Raw genomic sequence first — 26,630 nt, 5'->3', positions numbered from 1 at the left:
GTGGAAGTTGGGTGAGCGACAAGAGCTCATGGCTCACGTGCTAATGTTATGGCCTTCCTGAGAATATGGTAGTGTAGAGAGCTTTCAGAAAAAGGCTCAAATATGGGGCGGAAAGGACAATATGGAGATCCCAGGTAAGCTGGAGCTCTCTGATTGGTGGATAAGTGTGAGGCAACCCTTTCAAAAACCTAGAAACAGCAGGATGGGAGAATACTGGGCCTCAGTGGAAGAGAGGACGGCATGGCAAAATCACTGCAAAATGGACCTTCATTGAACTGAATGAGAGTCCAGAGAATTTCAGGTGCAGGACGTAATCAAACATCTTGGGAACAGGGGTCTCCAATGCATCAAGGTTGTGCTGGACTGCCCAAACTGAAAGCCTTCTCCACATTGAGGAGCAGGTTTTCCTTGTGGAGGGCTTCCTGCCAGGCAGTAGGATTCTCATACCTGTAGGGAACAGTCAGTAGCACTTCACCAGCATCTGGGCCATCAGGTGTAATGAGTTTGGGTCTGGTGAAGAATTTGATCTCAGCTTTGTGATATTATGTCTGGACCGTCTGGAAATGCCATTGGAGGCCGAGTTGGCATTCAGAGGCGAGTTATCAGCCAGAACTGCCTCAGCCAATCAGGATTGGTGTAGCTGCATCATGACTGATTTTCCCTATCCCCCTGGGTATCAGAGGGAGGGGTTGAAATGCAAACATGACACCTGGATTCAGTGTCTTGCACGCAGCCTGGGCTCATGCCTACTCTGGAGCAAAAGACTGGACACACCATGTTTTCTTTGGTGGAATTTCCCCACCGGTGAAATCTCAGTCTGAGGATGGTGCTCTTCAGAGACCATGATTGTCTCAGCAGACAATCTGTCCCCAGTTTGCTGTTGGCTGCTGGGAGATAAGAGCAATTGGAGTTATCTTAGGAAGTCAACACCAAGTCCGTAGGTTGAGTGCCTCTTGGCATAGGGGTGAGGAATGGGCAACTTCCCTCTTGTTTAGATAATATATTGCAAATGTGCTGTCTGTTGGGTTCTATGTGCTGGAATTCCTTAAGGCTGGCAGGAACGCTTTGCAGGTTAACCTGATTGTCCTGCGTTCCAAGAGGTTTATATGCAGTCCCATCTCTTGCTGCAACCACATTCCCTGTATTTGGAGATGGTTCCAGTGAGCACCCCACCCTGTTTCCGATGTGTCTCTGATCAGTGTCTTTGGAGGAGGAGAGGTGGAGCAGGGTACTCTTCTCCACACATTCTGTGAGTCTGTCCATCATCCTAGCGAAGGCAAGATATGAGCTGGGATCATGATATGCATGTCCATTTGATGTCTCATAGGGACACACTGACCTCAGCCAATCCTGTAACAGGGATAGGTGAAGTTGGGCTAGTGGTGTCACCTATAAAAAATGACATGTGGCCTAAAAGTTTGAGACAGCTTCTCAGTGTACAGAGTAACAGCCGTGTTAGTCTGTATTCGCAAAAAGAACAGGAGTACTTGTGGCACCTTAGAGACTAACCAATTTATTTGAGCATGAGCTTTCGTGAGCTACAGCTCACTTCATCGGATGCATTTTCCACAGTATGCATCCGATGAAGTGAGCTGTAGCTCACGAAAGCTCATGCTCAAATAAATTGGTTAGTCTCTAAGGTGCCACAAGTACTCCTTTTCTTCTCAGTGTAATTGACGGATGTAACTTGATGTTGGATATTGTCTGTATAGACTGAAATCTTTCTTCTGGAAGATATGCCTCTGCCAATTTGAATAGATGAGAGTGCCTATGAACTCTATCCCCTGTGAAGGGTTGAGTGATTACTTTTTGTAGTTTACTATCATGTCCAACTCCCTGAACAGGTCAAAATCTATGTTTAGGGTTGTGGTAACATCCTGATGAGACCTGCCTTTGATCAGCCAATCATCTAGATATGGATAGACAAGAACGCCTTGTCTCCTTACATCTGTGGCCACCACAGCCAAGCATTTTGTGAAGACTCTCGCTGTTAACGACATGGTATTGATAGCGGTTGGGCCCTACTGTGAAACGTGACCTTTTTATGGGTCAGATGGATCCTGATTCAGAAATTTGCATCCTGGAGTTCGAGAACCACAAACCAGTCTTGAGCCTGTAAAAAGTCTGTAAGCAGGTCGTTTCCTTTGAGAGAACCTGGGTTCCTTTCTTGGAGAATAATCAGCAGGTTGTTACTGGAAGTATGTGGGTGCTCTCTGTCTGGTCTGAGATTAGAATCTGAAGGGCTTCCACCTCAAGGCGGGGGTATAGACACTGGTGCTGGCTTTAGGAGTCAACAGCCTGGCTGACAGGGGCACTGATGACGTGGATTATGAAGTGAAAGGGCCTGACTTGGAGCTGGATGTTAGTTCTGCTGGGTCCAAAGTGCCCCTCCTAGACTGCTCCAGAAGAAAAGGTTTTAGTCTCATGTCTCCTGGGTGTTTCTCCTTCTTGGCAAGAAGGACCAGCAGATAGAGCCACGGTCAGGTGTGGGGGGCTCTCGCCTAAACAAAATAAACAGCAGTTCTGCCTGGCAGGGCCAGGAATGGGACCATCCCAGGACTGGCAGACTTTAAGTCCACCATATAAGGTGGTAGTGGGGGGTGGGGCAAAACAATAATAGGAGTTTAAAAAAACCCCAAAAGTTTGAGGAAGAAAAGAAAAGAATGTCATTCTAAAGGAATGAACCCTAAGTCACTTGCGACAAACGAGCGTGAAGGGGCCGCAGGTTTGGTTCCATCTTGCTGCCATGGGCTGTAAGCGGGAACTGAAGGATGGTGATGGTATTCTGTCAGCTGGCAGGGGGTGGGAGGACATGCGCAGCACAGGTGCGCCCCAAGAGACACTGCTATCCAGACTCCAGTCTCACATGCACGAAGCACGTGCACAGTGTAGAACGGAATCCACATGGAGACATCCCCAAAGAACAACACTATGCTCTGACCCCAGGAATCACAGGGAACTGAGCTCAGTGCTTTTACTGCCAAGTTATTCCCAAATCCGTTTCTGCCACTATTCATCCGGCTCTAGGGGGTGAGTCTAGCCTGAACCATGGCCTCTGGAGGCTTCCTGCCGAATGTAGCAGGGCTTGTTTACTAAGGGCTGCTTGCACCTAGTTCTAGCACTGCAGCTCATTTCTCCTTCTCTAAGCTAAGCTGGCCATTTCTATCCAGCCTTCAGAAGCAGGCAGGGAAGTCAGACTAACACAACAGCTGGTGCAGGGGTTTGCTCCAGGGAGGAAGGAGACTGGCTATCTTCCTGCTGGTAACTCTTAGGAGATCCCTTCGGAGGGCAGCTGATATGCATCAGGGAGGTGAACAAGCACAGCAAGAGCAATTGGATCAGTCACAATCCCAGCTCAGCCGAACAAAACCAGGTGTGTTCCCAGGCCCAATGAACCTGTTTGTCTTAGCACAAGGTCTGGTGATTGGAGAAGGCTTCGTCCTTGGCTCTGAGTTTGTGCCTGTGCGAGCAGGTTAGGGAAAACCTCAGTACACCTCATGAGAAAAACAAGTGCCAGCAGGGCCCAGCCCTGGGTAAGGCGCCCTGACGGCCAGGGGCCAAGTGGCACGGCAGTGTCAGAGAGAAAGCTGCACTCTCTCATCCAGACAGATTCCTGCTAGTACATGCAGCTGGGACGTCAGTGCCTGTGGCAAATGATGCCACAGGATGCTAGGGTCAGACAGGCAGCTGAGCCAGGGAGACTAGGGGAGGAGCACAAAGGAAAGGTCCCTTGCTGGCATCGGCTGAAGGGAAGCAGTGTGGCCTAGTGGTTAGATCAAGACACTGGGAGGAAGGAGACTGGGCATTTAGTCCTGACTGATTCACCATGTAACTCTGGGCAAGTCACTAGTCTCTCTGGGCCTGACTTTTCCCAGCTGTAAAATGGAGCTGACAACGCTGCCTGGCGTTGGAGAAGCGGGCTGAGATCCTAGCATGAAAGGCTCTGGGGAAGCCCTTGTTTCCCTGGGTGATGGAAGGAGCTGGCTCTTGCTTTGCCCTGGGACCCCTCAGAGGGACATCATGCGGAGAGCACTGTGTTTAGAGGCCCCTGTGGATTTAGGGGCTTTGTCGTGGCCCAAGCTAAGGACTTAATCTTGGGAAGTGCTGAGTGCCCTCATCTCCCAGTGACTTCAGGGCCAACTGAGGGTACTCAGCACTTTGCCAGAGGCTCTCAGCTCTTCACAGGATCAGTCCCTGAGTGGCTGAGAGCCTCTGTCAGGCAATTAGCTGGGAGAATTCCTGGCTCCCTCCCTTCTGAGAAGGGGAGGGGGAAGAAAGCGGCCCCCCTCCCAGTGCATTGATTTTAAATAATACCTTTGTTTTCAAATGTCCCCATGACCCCAAATGCAGGGACATGCATGCGGGGCCCAGCACTCCCCAGGAAGAGCCCTTCACCAGCCCACAGACAACCTCCAGTTTGGATTTGGTTTTGCATTAGTCCTGATTCTTCATGCTGATAGAAACTAGGCTGGGGAGCAGCTGCAACATGCCCCTCCCCGGCTCTGCAGGCACTCATCCCCCTTCTGGGGCCTGGCTCGCTGGGGCAGAACTCCATTCAGAGACAGACCTCACTGTGCCCATCACTACACAATGCCAGCAAGCTGCATCTCCTGTTAACATGAACAGCTGGCATGATCAGCCTTTCCTGTCTGATATGCTTTAACCAGGGATGGTGACCCCATGACAATCCAGCCCTTCACACTGCATTGGACACCAATGCTTGGGAGACTAGCCTAGAGCAGGGGCCCTGCACCCAGTGCCTCCCCAGCCCTGCCCTCCATGCATTAGGGCAAGGTTCCAGATCAGAGCCTGCAGGGAGCCCCATGTAGGGTGATGAGGTGTCTGGTTTTGGACTGGAATGCCCAGTTGAAAAGGGACCCTGTGGGCTCCCATCAGCACTGCTGACCAGGCCATTAAAAGTCCAGTTGGCGTGGGACTGGCAGGCTCCCTATCCGGCTCTACACAGCTCCCCTTGGCTCCTACATTTAGAGACAGCCACAGGGGCTCCGTGCGCTGCCCCTGCCCCGCCCTGAGCGCTGACTCTGCAGTTCCCATTGTCCGAGAACGGCGGCCAATGGGAGCTGCGAGGGCAATTCCTGTGGGCAGAGGCAGTGCGGAGAGCCATCTGGCCATGCCTCTGTGTAGGGGCCGAGGAACATGTCACCACTTCCAGGGAGCCACCCGAGGTGAGCGCTGCCCGGAGCCCACACCCTGAAACCCCTCCCACACCCCAACCACCTGCCCCAGCTTGGAACCCTCTCCTGTATGCCTAACCCCTCGGCCCCAGCCTGGAGTCCCCTCCAGCACCCCAAATCCCTCATTCCTGACTCCACCCCAGAGCTCACACCCCCAGCTGGAGCCCTCACCCACTCCTGAACCCCAGCCTCCTGCCCCAGCGCAGATCTCCCTCCCGCACCCTGAATCCCCCATTTGTGGCCCCACCCCGGAGCTCGCACCCCCAGCCCAGAGCCCATACCCCTTCCCACACTGCAAACCCCTGCCTCAGCCTGGAGCCCCCTCCCACACTCTGAAGTCCTCGGCCAGAGCCCACAGCCAGGAGCCCCCTCCTTCACCCAAAACTCCTCATCCGCAGCCCCACCTCAGAGCCCACACCCCCAGCTGACACCCTCACCCCTTACTGGACCCCAACCCCCTGCACCAGCCTGGTGAAAATGAGCAAGTGAGGGTTGGGGAAGAGCGAGCAATAGAGGGAGGGGGGATGGAGTGAGTGGGGTGTGGAGCCTCGGAGAAAGGGCTAGACAAGGGTCGGGACCTTGGGACGGGGCGGGGAAGGGGGCAGGGCAAGGGTGTTTGGGTTTGTGTAATTAGAAAGTTGGCAACTTTAGCCCCGCCCCTCAGAGCCCCTAGAACAGATGGGATTTAACCTACCAGCTGCCAATTTCTGGGCAGACATGACTGTTTCCTTGGAATAAAGGAAACCCACGAGGTGTTGAACAGGGTAGCTGCACAAGCCTGTGTGATTCCCTCTAAAACAGCCCATCCTCCCATCCCCAGGTTGGCCTGCCCCATGCTGCCAGCCACCCGCCCGCCATGCCCAGGCCAGCCTGCCCCATACTGCCAGCCTCCTGCCATCCCCAGGCCGTCCTGCCCCATACTGCCAGCCTCCCACTATGCCTGGGCCATCTTGCCCCGCACTGCCAGCCTCCCCCTATACCCAGATCCTCAGCACTACCAGCCTCCCGCCATGCCCAAATCCCCAGGACTGCCAGCCTCCCGCCATCCCTAGGCCATCCTGCCCCGCACTGCCAGCCTCCCACTATACCCAGATCCTCAGCACTGCCAGCCTCCCACCATGCCCGGGCCGGCCTGCCTGGCACTGCCAGGCTCCCACTATACCCAGTTCCCCAGCACCACCAGCCTCCCGCCATGCCCCGGCTGGCCTGCCCTGCACTGCCAGCCTCCCACTATACCCAGATCCCAGATCCCCAGCACCGCCAGCCTCCCGCCATGCCCTGGCTGGCCTGCCCCGCACTGACCTGGAGCCTGTATTCTTTGCGGTTGAGGATGACGGCGGTGATTTGCTGGTCCATGAAGATGAGGATGATGACCAGAACGGCAGGCACGGTGGAGACCAGGCAAACCCACCAGGGGTTCATTCCCAAGGGAAACACGACCCAGCCTCGCTGGGAGTTCGTGGGCTGCACGGGGAGTGCAAGAGGTCAGATTGTACATTACAGGGCTAGCACCCTGCACTGCACTTACTAATGGGCAAAAAGCCCTTTGGGCAACATTGGGGTGGGCTGGGCTGGGCTGGGTAGGTCAGATTACTGGCCCAGATGGTTCTCCACTAGGTCTCCAGCAATGGTCAACACAGGATGCTTCAGAGCAAAGGGAACCCTCACTCTCCTCCCCCTGGCCATTGTGCAATGTTGCACCTGAGGGAAAATGCTTCTCCTGACTAACTGGAATGGTGATCTGTGCTCTGCACCGTGGCAGTGGCCAATCCCCGAGAGGCAGTAAGCAAGCCCTGAGCCGAGCCCTGGATGCTTGTGAACAGCCCCATCTGTGCTTGCTCCAGGCCATGCTCCAGCTGATTAACGTTAACCAACCACCACTCTTCCCTGTTGTTGTGCAAGGGCATCAGTCCTGCCCCGGGAGGTGAGGCCAGTCCTCTGCAGTCACCTACTCCTGTTGCACGGCGCATGGGGAGGGATCCAGGCCATGGTCTCACATTGGTACCAACCCAACATCCAGAAATCGTGAGTCAGGCCCACAAAAATTGATTTAAAATCATGAGACTTTTAGAAAATAATAAAAAGGGGGAAGGGTCTTTTTCTTTGCCTGCTGGATTTAAAACTTTTGAGTCACATTTTCAAGCTTTTCTTTGCTACCACGAGGGCTAGCAACACTTATTTTTTAAAATGAAAGCTGGGATTGTCCCTTATTCACATGACTCCAGGAGCTTGGGTTTGAAGAAAAATACTAAATTTGCAATTGTGAGCGCTGGTAACACTAGTTTCACGGCAGCCTTTGTGGGCCCGGTTTTCACAGCCCCATGGGCTGTCCATGTAGTGGAGATGTCTGCCTGGCTGTGTGTTCACGCAAATCCAGATCCATGCAGGTGCCTGCACCAGTACAGGTACAAATCAGGCACAAATCTGTGCACACATTTCTACATGTCTCCCTAGGGTCTGAAAACCAGGCCCAGTAGGGCAAATGCAATCGAGCCCTATATCCATGGTAAGAAGGTAGATATGGAGAATCCAGAAAAAGATGATGAATGCGAAAAGACCCAGTGCTTTAAAGATATGCATGTAGAGAGAGCAGCGTGGGACAGCGGTTAGAGCAGGAGTGTGGGCGACATCTCCCGTTCTCCATTCCCAGCTCTTCCACTGACAAAATACGATCGTAGGCAAATCGTATAATTCCACAGTTAAAGCATCTCTAAAATGGGGATAATAGGACCTTCTGGCCTCAGGGGTGCTGCGTGTGCTTTAATTAAGAAATAGCTTTTGAGATCTATGGAGGGAAGCTGCCAGGGGCCCTAATCATTACAGATGTCCTAATACATCCTGGCCTTCAGCCAAAACATGTCACAGCAGCCACCCTGCTCAGGCCAGGGTGCCTTGCCCTGCCCCTTTTTCAGTCCTGGCATTTCCCCCACATTTGCCAGGTGGCACTTTGCCTTCAGCTTGGAGAATGGGGAAGTGGCTCCCTCATTAACCTGATGCACAATCCGCCTGACAGGGAGCTATGGGCCGCCATGGAGCCTGCATGCTAGCTCTGCAGCCTCTGCTAATTCCTTTCCACACCCAGGCCTGGGGTTGGGGGAGGGAACCCAAGCCCAGACTTGAGCTGGTGTCTCCTGCTTTGCTGCGTGCTGTGGCATCATTTGCATGATTACATGACTGTTTAGTTGGGTCCAGTTGCTAAGCTGAGGTTATTTATAGATCAAGGGATTGGCTGGAGCTTCCCCCCTCCTCCTTCCTAAGAACAGCTCCAAAAGGAAGTCACCCTGCAGAGTTGGATGTGTGTGTGTGTGTGTCAGGTTAAGGGGCTATAAAATCCCACAGTCCCTGAGTTTTCTGCAGATCCCTCTTGGCCCTGCAACTGCAGAGAGTGCTGAAAGGGAAAGAGCTGGATGGAAAACCCACAGGCCAGACTGATCTTGGGTGTCAGCCCAGAGGACTCAGTGGAGTTACTCCAGGGAGGAAGGTAGCCCAGTGTGGGCAAAATTCTCCCTGCTCCACAGCATTGCACGTTCAGGATTTGTTCCGTACCCCAGCTCTCAGGAGCTGACTTGAATGTGGGAGAACGCACGAGGTGGGACGCAGGCCCGCACATTCCCATCTGCACTGTTAGGGATGGAGGGCTGGAGAGCTGAGGGGTTACGGAGCCCCATGGCTCTGGCTTGCACAATGAGGTTTGAACAACCAGTGGGGAACTGAGGAGTGGGTCTGCATGTCACCTCCAGGGGCAGTGTGGAGAAGCCGGCCTTGAAAGAGAAGGGTTGCCACAGACTGGCCAGGCGAGGGAAGGAGGGAAAGGGAGAGGCCATAGAAAGCCATTATCATCTGGTGGCCTGTAACTTAGATGGACTTTTCAGTGCTGTTGTAAGTGGAGAGCTCTTCATGTCATGACACCACCACGGCAGCTTTCCCTGATTGCCCCCTGGTTGGACTGGCTCGACAGGCCCAGGATTGGGCAGGGTGGGGCACGCTGGCACCTGGAGGGTGCTTGCCCTACCGTTGCCCATTTGTTCCATGGCTAACTCAATGAGGTCAGTCCCCAGGGCTGTCAATCTGGCCCCTATTCCTGCGCCACCGAGGTGGAGCTGATACTGTGACTCAGAAGGGGGCACTGAGTTCGCAGCCCGGAAAGGCACGGTCTCTCCAGGAGAAGTTCCCAGGTTCCATTTCTTGTTCCCTTCCTTTCTTTGTGGCCTCTGTGATGGGTTGGAAAATTCTGGAGAAGGTTTCTGGCCTCAGAGCATGGGGCCTTGGGACAGTGGATCCCTTACTACCTACACTCCCAGTCTGCGGGGTACCCGTCTGAACCGGCCCTCTGGGAGGGGAGTTCAAGCAAAGGTCTCCCCTTCCTTCAGAGCTCCTCCTTATGCTCCAAGGGCTTCCTCGGATTCCCAGGCAGTTTGCAAGCTCTGCAGAGGAGTCTCAACAAGCTGTCCAGCCCTGTTGGCATGTTGGCTCCTGGCCTGAGCAGGTTCAAGGGCTCCTTTGTCCTGCTCTAGTTCTAGTGCTGAAGGAGATGGGACAAGACTGTGGGGTACAGGGAATTAGATGGGCAGGCCTTATAGCAGCTGGTCCCGCAACGGCCCATCCAAACCCTGGAGCAGAGGGGGCAGGTCCAGAGCAGCACCCAACTGGGCAGCATGGAATCCCTTTGTTTTACAGTGAATGGAGTGGTGCCCTAGATCCAGAGAGTGGGGCCAGCAGCAGGGCTGGCGTCACACTCACCACCACCCACAGTCTCGCTAGGGGCCTCACTCTCCATGGCCCATGCAGGATTCTCTGCTGAGGCTTCCAACAAGGGGGCCTGCTTGTGCCAGTTGCAATGGAGGAGTTTGTAGGGTGGATGGCTCACTAGATGCTGGACTGAGGGACTCAGCTCATGTCAGGATCAGATCACCGTGATCAGAGGGTAACAGCTTCCAGCTGCTCTGACTCCAGCTGGGTGCGAAGCTGCGAGGCTGTATGAAGGGGAACGCCTTGTATTTCATTACCAGTCATCTGAGCCCAGGGCTGGCCCGAGGCTGGGGGCCCATTATAACAATGCCTGGACACTGAGGAGAACAGGGATGAGGGATATGGGCTGTGGCTCTGGCTGGCAGGCAGGGATATGAGTAAGGGGCAACATGGGACCCCAGGCAGCTGCATCACTCATCTTTGCCTGTGGGCACCATTGCCTGAGCCATCCAGTCTCCAGATAACATGAGCCCTGCAGCACTTCCAGCACCTGGGGTTGAGCAGCGGCAGGAATGATGTATCCTTTGCAGCAAGAACAAGCCAACTCAAAGCAACGTAGGACTAATTAACTGCTCAGTGGGTCTATGGACAGCCTACTGAGCAGCTTTGCTGTGGATCCCCAGTGTCAGCCTTGGGGCTGTGATCCAGGAATACACCCTCCAGCTCTGGCCCAGAGAGAAATGGGGGGGGCTCTCACAGGAGCAAGGGCTTGCAAATCTCGCCCACCCAAGGGATGAAAGGCAACATCATGGGAACCCAAGGGCTACATCTGATCTGTGTGGAGCAGAGCAGAGTGCAGCCATCTCCACTGTCAATGTGGGGGTGAGGCCTTTAGAGAATGCAGTTCCCAGCTTGCACTGCAGGCTGGCCACTGGGACCTGGATGACCCTTTGCATGCTGGGACCTGCCACAGGCTGCATCCCTGAACTGGCAGAGAAGATGCACCCAGGCAGCCCTGTCTTCATGGGCTCTGCAAAAAGCCTCCATACCTGATGCATAGTTTGCATTAGAATCTAACATGGGTGCCCCATGTACAGTTCCTTCCCCACAAATCCATTATCACTGCCTATATACATCATCCCAGCTCCCCACATTCCATCACTTCTCCGCAGGCATCCGTGAGGTCCCCTTCCCAGCAGTTCCTCTGTTTCCCGCTACCTATTACCCAGTCAGTTCTCACCTTGAACTCGCTGGGGACGATGAGCTTGGGGGTCTCTAGCCCCAGAATGGCATCAATCCCGCAGAAGATGAGGATGGCCAGGATGATGGAGAAGTCGCTCACTAGCTTCCTCAGCTAAGGGAGCAAAGAAAGCCATTGGGAGGGCTTTAGCAGATGCCCCCAGGTAGGGCGACCAGACGTCCCAATATTACCGGGACTGTCCTGCTGTTAGGGGCTTTGTCTTATATATGCAACTACAGCCCTCCGTCCCCAGGGAAAAAGGTGTCCCACTTGCTATCTGGGACCCAGACTGGGCCATGCTGTGCTTTATGCATGCTTAATTGTTGTGCACTCGGGGGGCAATCTGCACATCCCAGAGATACCCCTGGCCCTGTCCTCCAGGAGCACCCCACAGTGTAAAGCAAGAGACATCACACAACGAAGCCAGCACTTGCTTATGTTCTCATAAGAGATCTTGGTGACCCCCCTGCACTAGGATGGAGGGAATGCGGGAGATGAGGTAATAAGTGTTTTGAATGCCCCCTGCTGCTAGTTCTGATGATAGTAATTGGCAGCATAGGACAGACTGCTGGGCTATGACCCCGTAGAAGGCTCACTAGGAAGCTGCGGAAGGTTATTTATGGAGAGTGTGGAATAAAGTCTGGTGGCTCGTGAGCAGCAAGGCCCAGGCTCTCTGCCTTTCCTTATAAAGCCAGTATCCGATGCGTGCCCAGTATACCGCACCACCAGGGGAAGCCGCTAGCTTTGATTAAGGGCAAATAATTCTGGTGGATGCACTAAATTCCTCTTGGGCAGGATGAAGGTGAAGCTGAGGCCCCAACCCCAAAGAGGAACCCAGGGAAGGCTAAATAGCTCTTCTTTCTTGTCTGGTGGGAGCTGGGAAGCCCGGTGTTACTGAGGAGGGCTCCCCACTGTCCTTTGGGGCGGTGTTGGCCCCCATTCAGAATTGGGGCCCTGAGTTCTATTCCCAGCTCCCCTTCCTCGACCTCTGTGGCCTTGGCCGACATTTTCAAAAGGGGCCACTGATTTTGGGAGCCTCCTTTGCTAGGTGTCCAGCTTGAACTGCCAGCAGTGTTCTGGTGGGCGCCCACAGGCAGTAAGCACATTTGGGAATGTTGGCCTCAGTCTCTCTGAGCCTCAGTTTCCCAGTCTGTAAAATGGGGATAATGCTGCTTACCCACTTGGTGCCACCACTCTGAGACCTGTTGGGGGAGGCCCTGTATGTGTGTTGGGGTGAGATACATGCGGCCAGGAGAGAACGCAGCAGGAAGCTGCAGAGCTGCAGGTGCCTACACTCAGCAGGGGGAGCAGGAGCTGTCTGCACAAAGCCATCTCAATGTACAGAGCCTTGCACAGGAAGAGACAGCTGCACCCTCCTCACAATGCCCTCGATGCTGACAGAGCAGGGGGCAGGAAGAGAAACACTCACGGCTGTGGGGAAATAGCGGCTGGTTTTAAAGCTCTTGAGAGTCATGGAGCAGAGGAACGTCCCCAAGAAGAGGATGAAGGCCATGAAGGTGATGTCAGGAATGTAGTTACAGCTGTTCCCCACCAGGTGGCCTCCCACTCTTGAACACTCTGTCCGGGTCAGCAGGGACCAGTTTGCAGCCTCCAGACCCTGCTGCTGTGGAGACAGAGAGAGACATTTCAGAGGCAGAGGAGAGCCAGCCAGCTGGACAAGAAGAAAACCCCACAGGCCAAAGAGAAGGGATCAGAAGAGTCCAAGCCAGCACCATTGGTAGATGACGGGTGGGTGGCACTGGCTGAGGATGGCCAGTTACCCTGCAGCTTGGTGGCGCAATCACGGGTGGGGGAGGAAAGCACACTTGGGACTGGCTAGTGCGGATGAAAGTTAGAGGCTGCTGCTCGTGCTGGCCATTTGCTTGTCTGTATCTGTCCATCCGTCCGTCCCCTGCTCACACCAGGCTCACTGAGCCACGTCCTTGTAGACAAGCCTTGAGGGATTGCACCCCAGGCCTGCTCCTGAACAGGGCTCATCCGGCGGAACTTCCTGGGCCATGTGGACACATGCCCACGTGCACGGCTCTTTGAGGTCATCGAGGCACCATGGGCGAGCGGCTGCCAGGCCGTTTCCAGAGGGCAGGCAGGGAGAAGCAGCTATGGAAGGAACATCCCCTCCTAGAGGAAGGGAAGTGCCCCTCTGTGAAGCTGACACCAGTGTCCTTGGAGCCCAGGGTCACCACCTGGAAACAAGGTCACCATGAAACACGCAGGTCCCCCTATGTAAGGGGGACAGGGTCCCCCATGCAGAGCCCCTGGGTAAAAGGCCTGGCCCAGCACCATCACTTTACTGCCTAGTCGCTGAGACAGTCTGGTCCTGGGAGGGAGCCAGACATCCAGTGATGCCGGCACTGCGCCAGGAGCACAGGGAGCCCTGCTCCAGAACACGCCTGCGAGGACCTCAGCATCCCCTCACTCACCCCAGCGGCTGGAGAAAATGGTCCTTACCATCCCAGTGCTGCCAGGGGCTGGGAGCAGCATCTCAGTCAGCATGGAGGTGTTGCCTACAAGAGATGAACTGTCAGACATTTCTCTTCCCCTCCGCAAACCATGGCACCAAGCCAGGGTCTCCCTGAGCATTCGCAGCGGGTTTCAGAGGGCTCCGGCCTGGGGGTGGTGTGAGACAGTGGAGCTGGTCCCCAGTCATTAGTGTCGGGGATGGGGGTGTGGACTGTGCTGGATGTCAGCTATCAGCAAGGCTCCTCCCCATAAGCCTTGGACTAGCGGGCTGTGGTTGGATAGATTCATAGATATTAAGGTCAGAAGGGACCATTAGGATCATCTAGTCTGACCTCCTGCACAATGCAGGGAACATAATCTCACCCACACACTCCTGCGATAAACCTCTCACCGATGTCTGAGCTACTGAAGTCCTCAAATCATGGTTTAAAGACTTCAAGGAGCAGAGAATCCTCCAGCAAGTGACCTGTGCCCCATGCCACAGAGGAAGGCGAAAAATCTCCAGGGCCTCTTCCAATCTGCCCTGGAGGAAAATTCCTTCTCGACCCCAAATATGGTGATCAGCTGAACCCTGAGTATATGGGCAAGATTCACCAGCCAGATACCCAGGAAAGAATTCTCTGTAGTAACTCAGATCCCACCCCATCTAACATCCCATCACAGGCCATTGGACCTATTTACCATGAATATTTAAAGATCAATTAATTGCCAAAATCATGTTATCCCATCATACCATCTCCTCCATAAACTGATCGAGTTTAATCTTAAACCCAGATAAGCAGGCTTCATCTCCTAGGGATGGTGCTAACTGAGAGTCAGCCACATGGGCAGCACATATAAGAGGCCAGGGGAAGCTAAACCTCCCCGAAAAAGGCCAGCCACGTAGGGGGGAAATGCCGTGGATGTGGCATGGGTCACCCCTCTCGAGGAGTGCTGGCCCGCCACTACCTTTGGAGTGCCCGAAGTGAAGCTCCATAGAAGTGGTGGTGGCCACCAGTGCCCAGACCATGGCCCCACCCATGCTCCGCCTTTTCCCCTGAGGCCCCCCTCCACCGCTTGCTCCTCTGTCTCCTCCTCTCCTGTCACTTGCCTAAGGCAGGAAAAGGTGATGGGGGCATGGCCCCATGGCCTGCCATGTTCCAGGAAGGAGGTGGAGAGGAGCGAGTGTAGGGTGGGGGACATCGGGGGAGGAGGCAGAGGAGAACGAGCAGCAGGTGGGTGGGGTCTTGGGGGAAGAGGCAGAGAGAAACGAGTGGGCGGGGCCTTGGGGAAGGGGACGGAGAGGAGCAAGTGGTGGGTGGGGCCTCAGGGGAAGAGGCCGAGCGGGGGCAGGGCCACGGTCCAAGGCAGCGGGGGCAGGGCCACGGTCCCCCCCAGCTTCTAGGGAGTTTCTGGCACTCACATGTGAGCCTCCCCAAACAGAAGACTCTCACACCCCTATACTAGGCATGCTAGGCACAGGAACAGCTAAAGCAGGGGCCATGGTGCCACCCCTCCCGCAACATCCCTCTAGACCCAGAACTGTCCCTGGGAGACACCCCACCACACACACACACATGCTTGTATGGCACTAGAGCAGTGGTTTTCCAACTTTTTTCTGGCGACCCAGTTTAGAAAATTGTTGATGCCCGTGACCCAGTGGAGCTGGGGATGACGGGTTTGGGGCATGGGAGGGGCTCAGGGCTGGGGCAGAGGATTGGGGTGCGGGGGTGAGGGCTATGGGGTGGGGCCAGGGATGAGGGGTTTGGGATGCAGGAGGGGGCTCTAGGTTGGGGGGGCTCACGGCTGGGGCAGGGGTTTGGGGTACAGGAGGGGCTCAGGGCTCTGGGGTGGAGTGAAGGCTCTGGGGTGGAGCCGGGGATGAGGGATTTGGGGGTGCAGGAAGGGGCTCCCTGTTTGGGGGGGGCTCAGGGCTGGGGCAGGGGATTGGGGTGGGGGGTTACCTCAGGCAGCTCCCGGTCAGCGGCATAGCGGTGGGGCAACAGAGGCAGGCGTCCTGCCTGTCCTGGCACCGCGGACCGTGTTGCACCCTGGAAGTGGCCAGCAGCAAGTCTGGCTCCACGCGGCTTTCACCCGCAGGCACCGTCCCCCCCAGCTCTCATTGGCCAGGAACTGGGCAACGGGAGTGCGGAGACAGTGCTTGGGATGGGGGCAGCACACAGAGCCCGTGAGCTCCCCGGCTAGGAGCCGGACCTGCTGCTGGTCACTTCCAGGGCGCAGCGCAATGTCAGAACAGGTAGGGACGAGCCTGCCTTAGCCGGGCAGCACCACCACCAGGACTTTTAACCACCCGGTCGGCAGTGCTGACCAGAGCTGCCGCGACCCAGTGCCTTACATTCCGTGACCCAGTACTGGGTCATGACCCATGGTTTGGAAACCACTGCATTAGAGGACCCAGCCGGTGCCTTCCCTCCTGCCCACCCCGAGGCCTTGGGGGAGAACTGCAGAGAGCAGCTACCGCAACCAGAGACTCCAGCCAGCTGGGGAGGGACCCCTGGACAGTCCAAGCAAAATCTGAATTTTCTCTCTAGCCTGTACTGACTGGCTGTTTGATCCAGGCTCCCCCTCCCACCCCCCGCCCCAGGCGGTGCGGCTACATCGGAGTCGAGGGTGTATTTTCTTGCAGATACACCCTCACTAGCGCTGATGGCTAGCACCTAAAAACAGAAGGGTAGCCACGATGGGGCGAGAAGCACAATTCTGTCCAAGACCCCTGTATGTCCTCTGGGTGGCTAGTGCCTCCTGCCGTGGCTATGCTACTGTTCCTAGTGCGCTAGTTAGATCAGAGCTAGCGCTGGTGTGCCTACCCCCACTGGAAATCATACCACCAGCTCCAGTGTAGACACACCCACAGTCTCTTCCACTCAGCTCCCCTCCACACCTGCCCCTCCTCCCCGGCCCTCCCCCCAGCACTTTTCTTTCCATTTAGCTCATCCCGCCTATGGAAACCCACAAACCATATAGTGGCACTAACAGGATGTTTGCCACCATCACCTTGGTTCCTCTGCTGGTGTGTTCTACCCCTTCCCGGCTTGTGGGAGCTGTTATGGGGCTTCTGCCCCAGGGGATTGTGCTAGAGCAGTGCTTCCCAAACTGTGCCCCACAGAACATTTGCTTGTGGCCTGTGGGGACAGCACATGGGGCTGTCTCTGTTTCCTCATTTCAAGTGGCTTCTCTTGGTGTCCCCTGATTGGAGGTAGGGCTGGTAGCACTGCCTAGAGGTAAGGTTGCCTGACACTTCCTGTTATAAGACCCGGATTTCAGCTGCTCTAAAGTGGGGCAAACTGTAATGGATCGGGCTGAAATGTTTCATGCCAGGCATCTGCCTCAGGCTGACGATTGTTGGAAGGGTTCAGCTAAAATGCTCCAGCCATATCTGAGAACGAAGTTGGGGGAAACGCTTTGTTTTGCCCATATTAAAAATTCTTAAAACTGTTTCCTTGAGAAGCTCTCTGCTTTGGAGCAGGGACTTGAAATGTGGCAGGGAGGGTCGCCCTGGTGTCAGAAACGGGTGTGTTTTACCAGCCCCCAAAGTTGGCCCAAGTTCTGTAAGTCCTGGGAAAATCACAGTTCACACACGCTCAGAAGAGGTTTCCTAGAGTCTAGCACCTAAATTTTCGAAGGATTCCAACTGCACTGAGCATGCTCCATCCCCACACCATTCATATGTGCTGACCAGACCGCACATGCTCTGTCCCCTGAGAGCAACTGAACATGTAATGCTGTCTCTCCTGTGTGCTTGGTGCGCCTCCTGCTGTAGCACGGAAGAGAAGGACCCTGCCTGACTTCAATGCAGAGGAGTAGAGTGGAGGAAGGAGGGATAAGAGTAGAGGAGGGACAGGGAAGAGTCAAGAGACAGATCTCAGAAGTGAGGCCAACTCAAAAAACTAAAAGGACAATAAATTAACCAGGGAAAAGGGTCACAAATCAAAAGCAGCTACGAGTCTCTAATCAGAACCTTCCCACTAGCAGATTCTCACCACAGTGAAATCCAGAAATCAAAGCAGAGCCATACAAGACTGGCAGCTCTCTGATCCCAAACTGGGAGAAGACAGTAGGAGACCCCATGTGCAATGGAAACCCAGAGATAAGTGATTGTGCAACCAACCTGACAGAGGAGAGACTGAAAATTAGAGACATTTCTGCCCCACACCTCCTGATTGCGAGGCCTGTCGGAGTGGCTGCCCCACACCATCCACTAGCAAAGGACTTTCATCAAGATGTGGAGGAGGTAAAAAACTGCCTGACTGTGGGACAAAGCGAAGAAGCACGGAGAGCATCTCAGCTGTGCACCATGAGGTCATTCCTTCAGCACAAAGCCCAGCTGTGAAGAGGGCGATGCGGTCAGCGCCGCGCCAGAGTGGGAGAGGAGGCTGGCTTGTCTTCCCAGGAGATGCTCAGTAGCTCAGTGCAGTGGGAGCAAAGTGGCTGGATGCCCAGGCTTATGTCACAGACACACCCGAGGGCAAGGAAATCCCTGCATCAGGAGACCACGAGAATTTGTCCCGTTGCTGAGAGCTACAGTGGTGGAGCTGGGCTCTTCCCGGATCCTGAGATTTCCCTGGGGCTCACATGTGGCCACGTGGGGTCTGGTTTATTCTACAGCTGTACTGAGAAGCCAGACAAACAATAGAGTGAAGGTTTATGAAGAAAATAGCCGCGTCCTCTCCCCACTCTGGTTCAGGGGAGAAGAGGGTTTGACAGTCTTTGGGAGTTTGCTGACAGATAGGTCCTGCTAAGAGTGTCTCTAGGAGTTTGGCTGGGAGGGGATGCTGCAGGGGGAGCAGGAGGTTCCTGGCTTCCATAGAATTGGGGTTGAGGGGTTGCGGAATGGACCGAGGCCACTAGTGTTCTGCTGAGCCCCTGCCTCGCACGGCCACAGCAGACAATTCTCCTCTCCCCCCTGGGAACAGGAACACCCACCCTGCAGAGAGTTGTGTTCCTCCACAAAGAACTGGCAGATCGAGACTGGGGAGCATGGAGGGGATGGACCCGAAGGATGTCTGAGTCCATGGGAGACACTGGGCAGATCAATGCAACAGGGAGAGAGAAATTAGCAGAAAACAAGCCCAGCACAGTTCTGATCGGTCTCAGGATCTATCACCACATTGACTCCCCCTGCTCTCAGTGCACAGGAGACCGCCACTGGACTGGGGGGAAGGGCTGGAGTTCAGTGTTTCCATGAGGGTCATGACCGGGCAGGCCGGTGCCTGCTCCGGATCCCCGCAGGGGACAGACAGCTGCGCTCTCCGGCTGAGCTCACACCCTGGTTGAGATGCCTCCTGCATGCAGATGGGACCCTGGAGCTGGGGCCTGTGACACTTTAGTTACTGATACGACTCTGCCCCTTAACTCTGTCTGAGCACCCAACCTTGTATCTGGGGCCTGCAGTGAGTCCTAAAAATACATCAGGATGTGACTCATGCCAATGCAGCATGGCTCTCTGTCACCCTCTAGTGGTGAGGCCATGTAAGCGCGGCAGGAGCATCCTCACAAGTTCCATGTGGACATGTGCTGTGTTTGCTACACAGACATTATACAGCAGGGAGGTGTCCATGGGACAATTGCTCCAGTCACATATGGACCACAGTGAAGGCCTCACCCTCTAGGGACTGTGCTATTGTTGCCAGGGCTGGATACACAAAGGGGGTGGCTCTGTTAATGAGGGGATGCCCTGTACTACCATCACCTTTCTGGTAATAACCCGACTCCCAGAGGATGGGAGTTTTCAGGAGTTAATCAAGAGCCCAGAGGGGCTGATTGACCCATTGCTAGAGTCACAGTTGCTGGAAAGCAGGTTCATCCAAACTATTTGGTGATTCCCCGGGCCTGGCTCCTCCAATCCCCAAACTCAGGACTGGTTCACACACAGAACAAGAGCCACATTCTTCAGGGAATTCTCTGCAATCAGTATTTCACCCAAATCAGTTTAACCCATGTCAAGGTGTGGGTCTGCTCTAGAAAGTGACAGTCCCATGTGTACTGAGTCTCACTGAAACCATGTCCCATTTACTGAGTTCACACGTAAAGAGATTCTGTCCCTAACTGACAGCCCTGCACACTCATCCTGGGATCGGAGAGTCAAGCTGGGTTTCGTCCTTCTCATACACCATCGTCAGTTGTAAAAATCCTGCAGGCCAGATTCTGCCCCCTGTTATGTGCTGCCATACAGACCTACCCTCAGGGACATTTGGTCAGCCCCTTCGCTGTTGCTGGCATTGGGCAGGCACCTGAGAGCCAAAAGCAGCCTTGTACTCAGTTACCAGCTCTGCGGATGCTGCACCAGTCAGCACACAGCCCAGCTCCCTCCCTTGCAATGGTGCTGGCCTGCAGGGCTCACACAAGTAAGAAGTTGTACTGTTTGCCACTGCGTGGGGAAGGCATGACTGATATGCCCAGGGAAGCAGCTCTGTTTGATCAGAGGGGGCCATTTGGCATTTTCTGCCATAGATATGACTGTTGATTCTCTCCATGCTTCACTTTCGTCCACCCTTGACTCTTTTGTCCCCGTCTCCCTTCACAAGGTCCCAGACCTCCCAGCCTCCAGCCCTGGCTCACCCCCAACATCCACCTTGTCTGTTTCTGCTCTCGTGCTGCCAAGCATCTCTGGCCAAAATCTCGGAATCAGGCTGACTTCCTCCACTACAGATTTGTTCTCTCTTCCTCCAGTTCTGCTGCCTTCCCAGCCAAATGCCTCTAATTCTCCACCCTGACTGACTCTCACTCCACAATCCCAGCCCCCTTTGACACCTTCCTCAAACCCTCTCCCCCTCCTGCCTCCACTTCTCTCTCTGCATGCACTCACTCACTTCTTCAAAGAGGACACTGACAAAATAGTTTTGATTACTGCAACACAGGGGCGATGGAAGCTCCCTAAAAGTGGCCCCGCCCTCCCACGCCATCCCTTCCCCTTCCCTCACGCCGCCCCTTCTCCCTGACGTCCTGCCATCATGCCACCCCTTCCCCCTGAGGCCCTGCCCCCATGCTGCCATTCCCCCTGCCCCGAGTCCCTGTCCCACCCCTTCCCCCAAGGCCCTGCCCCCACTTATTCCTCTATGCCTCCTTCCCCCCACCGCTTGCCCTTACGGACAGTAAAAAATGATGGGGCCTTGGCCCCCTCCCCCCCATTCCAGCACCCCTGCTGCAACACCCTTTCCTTTGGCTTTGACCGATGCAATCTTGCCCTGTGCCTATCTATTCAAAACACTGCTGCAAAGATCATGTTTTACTTTGACCATATCACTCTCCAATTTGCATCTCTCTGCTGGCTCCCCTTTCTCCCCCACACCCAATAGAAGAGTAGCAAGTCTCTAAGGTGCCACAAGTACTCCTGTTCTTTTTCCAATAGAAGATGTTAATCTTTACTTTTGAGTCCCTTCCTGGCCCGTTCCCACACTCCGGCTCATCTCTCATACATCACTGAGATGGTCACCCCCATCTCTGATGGGCCCAAGCTGCCAAGCTTCATTGCCCACTGGTTACATTTTCAAACAAGCCCCTTCGTGCTTTCTCCCCTGCTGCCCTAATGCTTGGGAGGTGCTCCCCATAAACATCTGCAAAGCTACCTCGCTGTCCACCTGCAAATGCCTCCTTACATCTCTCCGTTGCCGTACTGCCTGCACAAGGCTTAACAACAGGCAGTCGGCCGGTGTGCAGAGACCACCCAGCCTATCATGCTGACAGTATTGTCTCGTCGTTTCCTTATGTTCCCCGTCAGTCTGAATTCTGCCTGTTGTCTCTTGTCTCAGTCTGTCAGCTCTTTGCGGCAGGGACTGTCTTTGTGTCCTGTGTCTGTACAGCACCTAGCGCCTGGTCTGTGCCCGTGGCTCCTAGGTGCTAGCACAATACGAATAATAACACCAGTTCCTTTTCGGAGGGGACAAGCACTGCAGAACTGCTGCTTTCTAAGACCTGTTCCAATGCACAGAGCTCTGCGCCAGCACTACTGACAGAAACATGCAGCCGCCCAGGCAAACGGAGATGCAGGGACCCTCCCAGCCTGCTCCTACCTGTGCCAGACGAGTTACAGATGCAGCCGTAGAGGGTGACATCATTGATCTTGTAATCCCAGTTGATGGGGAAGCTGCCCGCCAAACTCAGCATCTTCTTCATGGCGTCATAGATGAATATGAAGCTGATGAGGGCACAGAAGCCTTCTTCAGTGAAGCGGGTAAAATACTGCACCAGGTAACTCGCTTCAGTGGCCACCAAAATCAGTCCGAAAAAGGCCACCCAGAGGCCAATCCAGAGGCGGAATTCCAAGTAATCCAGGCTGTAGTCTCTGGTGAAGGGATGGGTCCAAGTGTTTCAATGAATCAGTCACGCACGGAACATGACACTTAACTCTAATCGCTAAGGCTATGATTTAGTCATGGGTATTTTTAGTAAAAGTCATGGGCAGGTCACGGGCAACAAACAAAAATTCACGGCCCCTGACCTGCTGTGGGGGGGGCCCGGGGCCAGCGGCACCAGCTGCCAGGGGCCATGGACCACGGCTGCTCTGGCCAGCCGGCCAGGGACCACTGCCAGGGTCAGAAGACCACAGCTGCTCCGGCTGGGGACCGCAGCTGCTCCAGACAGCCGGCTGCCCGGAGACTGCTGGCCAGGGCCGTGGACCATGGCTGCTCCGGCTGGCCGCCTGGGGAGTATCGCTGCTCTGGTTGGCCTACCCAGGGACTGCTGGTGGGGGCTGCAGACCGCAGTTGTTCCGGCTGCCCGCCCAAGGACCACTGCTCAGAGCCATGGACAGCAGCTGCTCCAGCCAGCCTCCCGGGGACCGCTGCCAGGGCTAGTGGACCGTGACTGCTCTGGCCGGCCTCCTGGGGATCTCTGTTGGGGCCAGCAGACCACGGCTGCTCCGGCAAGCCTCCTGGGGACCGCTGCCAGGACCAGTGGACCGTGGCTGCTCCGACCACCCCAGGACCGCTGCCATGGGCCACCAGAGCAGCAGCTGGTGTGGCTGTCCCCAGGGACACTCCAGCAGCAGCCCGTGTGGCTGTCTTGGGGGCCACCTGAGCAGCTGGCCTCGGATCCAGCTGCTTGGGCGGCCCTGGGGTCAGCCACACTGGCCCCCACAGAAGTCACAGAGGTCGCGGAAAGCTATGGAATCCATCACTTCCATGACCTCCGTGACAGATACGGAGCCCTACTAATCGCTAATAGCAGCATACTCTGCCTGTCTTTAGTGCCACCTGACCAATGACCTCAGTGTGCTGGATGGAGCTCATAGAATCACAAAAATGCAGGGCTGGAAAGGGCCTTGAGAGGTCATCAAGTCCAGCCCCTGCGCTGAGGCGAGACCGGGGAAACCTAGACCAGCCCTGACAGATGTTTGTCTCACCTGCTCTTAAAAACCTTCAGTGATGGGGATTCCACAACTTGGCTTGGAAGCCTGTTCCAGAGCTTAACCACCCTTAGAGTTAGAAATTTTTTCTTACTGTCTAACCTAAATCTGCCTTGCTACAAATTAAGTCTATTACTTTTTGTCCGACCTTAAGTGGAATGGTGAACAATTGATCACATCCTCTTTAGAACAGCCCTTAACAGATTTGTAGACTGTTATCAGGGCCCCCCAATATGGGCAGCAGGTATAATAGGCCAGGGGAGGCTCTGCCTCCCCTGGTGCTGCCGTGGCTACAGGGGTTTTGGGGGCAAGTTTTTGATTTATTATGCCCCATACAGGTTCTGGGGCGGCTGAGGAGGTGGTATGTGTTATTCAGCTTCTTGGTAATCAGTAATCTCTCTGGACTGAGTAGCAAATACCATCTCTTCAGCTGCCCCAGAACCTGCATGGGGCATAGCAAAAGCTTCTTCAGGACCAGAGACACTTTGCCCTGGGCAGCTTGGGGTCTGGAGAGGGGAGGTGCAGCACAGCTGCTGCTGGCCTGGGACTCCTCCAGGCAGGTGGGAGTGGGGCCTCGGGGCTTCAGTCAGCCTGGGGCTCCTCTGGCCAAGGGTGGGGGCACTCAGGGCTCCTCTGGGCACTGCGGGGGAGGTCGGAGCTCCTTCGGGTGCGGGGGAGCAGGAGATTTGGGGCTCCAGATGCAGGGTGGGGGTGAGCAGAAGGGGCAGAGCCGGGGCTAGCCTCCCCAAAGGGGGGCTCCAGCCACTGCCCATGCCCCCCAAGTCTTCTTTTCTCCAAACTAAACATGCCCAGTTTTTAACCTTTCCTCACAGACCAGGCTTTCTAAACCTTCTGCCATTTTTGTTGCTCTCCTCTAGATTCTCTCCAGTTTGTCCCCATCTTCCCCAAGATGTGGCACTCAGAATTGGCCACCATACCCCAGCTGAGGCCCCCCCAGTGCTGACTAGAGCGGGACAATTATCTCCGGCGTCTTACATCTGACACTCCTGTTAGTACCTCATGACAGCCTGTCAGACAGCTGAGCATCATTAGCCCCCTTCTACACATTGGGAAACAGAGCCCAGAGAAGCGAACACTAACAGACATGCCCAAGGTGATACTGTGCAACAGTAGCAAGATTGGGAATAGGTCCCAGCTCTCCCCACTCCGAGGCTGTGTTTGAGTCCCCAGAGCGATTTCTAATGCCATGGCCATCGCACAGAGATATGGAGCACAATTCTGAGGTCAGCGGTGGCTGAGCCAAGCTCAGCACGTCTGCTAGCTCCAGCTTGGTGCTCCAGGCCTGGCCGTGAATCCTGCAGGAATCATTTCTCTTGTGTGATGTTGGACCTGGGCCTTGCTGGGGTGTGAGATATGAGTCCCTGGGCTCTTCACTGGGCGACTGACCAAGTGGCGGGGGCCGGGGGTGAGGGCTGGTCTTGCTGGGAGGTTGGAAACAAGGGGGTTCCCTGCAGGTGATGCCAGGGCCGAATGGGGGATTAGCTCTTTCCCAGAGTCACAGCAGAAGCCCTCCCTCTCCCCTAGCACAGCAGTACCCCCAGTGGCCCAACAGATCCCTTAGAAAACCAGCCAGGCCTCAAGTGTTAAACACCTGGGATTAGTCAGTATCCAAAGAGGTGAAAGTCTCATTTGAAGCGGACAGGAAGCTCACTGGACCCGTTCAGGGCAAGGAGGCACTTTGAGACAGGCCTTTACTCACTTGCTAAAGGAGAAGAGGAGCCGTTCGAAGACTAGGACGGGGCCAGTGCTACTCAGGATGGTGAGCGGCTGGCCAGCAAAGAGGCAGAAGACTGCTCCAGCAATAGCGGTGCCCAGAAAACTCTCCAGCACTCCCTGAAACACAGGGAGAAACCCAGTGAAGCATGAGCCGTTCAGAAAGGCACAAAGTAGGAGTTCTGTTAGAGGAGACCGGTGTCACTTTACAGTAGCCAGGTGGCGCTGTTACACACAGTGCTAGTTTTGTTTGTCTGAATTGGTGAGCAGCTGGCACCTGGAGAAATGTTTGCTGTCAGGTGTGGTGCAATTCTCTTTAGATTCCCAGCAAATCTTCAGTAACTTCAGCTCTGCCTAAGGAAGCAGGATTGGGTGGCTCCCAGTCCTCTACTCAGACTGGTGGACCAAATCTCAAAACAGAGCCACCATCAGGAACTCAAGTACTCTGAGATCTCCAGATGAAAAGCTCTAGCTAAATGCTACGTATTGGCATTGCTGTACACCAACTGCCCCTCTCCTCCACTCTGTTATTAATAAGGCAGCTGGCACCTGGTTTACTTATGATTCACTCAGCACTGGCCACAATGTCCATCAGAGCAAGAAAGACAACGACATTGCTACAGAGGGGATGACACGTCACCGTGGCACAGGCAAAGGGGCGTCACTCTGGAGGCTACCACAGACCTGCATGTTATCGGTAGCATCTCCCAGCATGCCACCAAAAGTAATTGCATTGGTAACAGTCGCCAGGTAGATATAGAGAATAGCCGAAAAGCACTGGACGTTCAGGGCATCATAGAAGTCGCTCCAGTACCAAGGGGCCTTCCTCCGGATGTCGTTTACCAGCCCTCCAAATAACCTGCAGACCAACATGGAAACAAGGAGATTCATGCCAGAGAGCAGGACTCCTCCACACCAGTCACTCTATACTGTACAAGCAAGATCCCCTGCTTAGCCAAGGCTGACCTGAGAGAGCTCTGCAGGAAAAATCCTAGAACAGAGCTATTTTCTCTCCTGAAGCAACAGCTTCAAGGAAGCTACCAAACCCAATGCTACCTTGCCCCCTAGTGGCTGGCCCACTTGAGGGCCTATTTTAAAGCAGATATTGACACCTTTTGATGTGCAGACCAGAGAGAAATGCCAGAGATGGGCTGAGCCCAAGCCCCCCTGAGTCCCAGGGTCAAGTCTGAGTCTGCAGCTGTACCAGGCAGATGTGAACACTGAGTCCGAGCCCCCAACACCCTGGAATCTGAGAGGTTCAGATTCAGGTCCAGATTTTGAAATGCCAAGTTCCGGACTGTTAGTTCGCACCAGTTCTGGTGTGCACCAGATCTCAAGGCTGGAGACAGAATTTGGATCCAGGGGTTTGGTTCAGGCCAATTTCTATTGACCGAGGTAATTATTTACCTTGGGGACTACAAGAAAAGCTTGTCAAGCCCTGTCAGTGCTATTTCTTTCTTATTTGTAACTGAGTTGCTCTTCGAGAACCCTGTCAGAACCAGGCCCCATTGTGCGAGACACTGTATGAACATGAGGTTGGCCCCTGCCCTACAGAGCTTAGAGACTCACTTACTGAAATGAAGTCAGGATATGCCTGGCTCCATATCTTCTGAATATCCCCAGGAACTGAACCCTGGTCTTTTATTTGCCTGTCTGGAGCAGCCCCAAGATGAGACACTGGCCTAGGAATGTATTCTGGGTCTCTGATGTGCTGCCAGGAGAATCTCCACCCCAGGGTCCGGAAAAGAAGAGATCAGGGCCAGAAACCCAACTCAGGTGTCTCCTACGGTTCTCCAGAGCCATCAGCGGCTACCAATCTGGCAGTGAGAAACCAGGCCCAGGAATGCACCTGTGTCTACTGTGTGCCAGCGCAGAGCACTAACTACAGGGCCCCCAGCTCCAGGCTAAACTGAGCCCTGGTTAAGCGGGCCCCAGTCCACTGACTCAG

The 26,630-nt window shown here is 54.8% G+C and overlaps 1 protein-coding gene across 1 annotated transcript in view; it reads right to left on the bottom strand.

Moving 5' to 3' along the window:
* Positions 1-26,630, bottom strand: part of SLC4A9 (solute carrier family 4 member 9) — a 52,778-nt gene that overhangs the window by 15,831 nt on the left and 10,317 nt on the right. Inside the window, exons 9-16 of the mRNA XM_043520727.1 lie at positions 25,367-25,541; positions 24,669-24,802; positions 21,605-21,886; positions 20,756-20,789; positions 13,448-13,462; positions 12,554-12,745; positions 11,125-11,238; positions 6,498-6,659 (exon numbers count right to left, since the gene is read on the bottom strand). Of these exons, the coding sequence (XP_043376662.1) occupies positions 6,498-6,659; positions 11,125-11,238; positions 12,554-12,745; positions 13,448-13,462; positions 20,756-20,789; positions 21,605-21,886; positions 24,669-24,802; positions 25,367-25,541 (1,108 nt within the window). The remainder of the gene's footprint in view (positions 1-6,497; positions 6,660-11,124; positions 11,239-12,553; positions 12,746-13,447; positions 13,463-20,755; positions 20,790-21,604; positions 21,887-24,668; positions 24,803-25,366; positions 25,542-26,630) is intronic.

This window comes from Chelonia mydas, chromosome 8 (assembly GCF_015237465.2).
Source record: "Chelonia mydas isolate rCheMyd1 chromosome 8, rCheMyd1.pri.v2, whole genome shotgun sequence".
NCBI lineage: Eukaryota > Metazoa > Chordata > Testudines > Cheloniidae > Chelonia > Chelonia mydas.
Note: the sequence above shows the minus strand (reverse complement) of the source record. Positions and strands in the feature narration are given on the sequence as shown.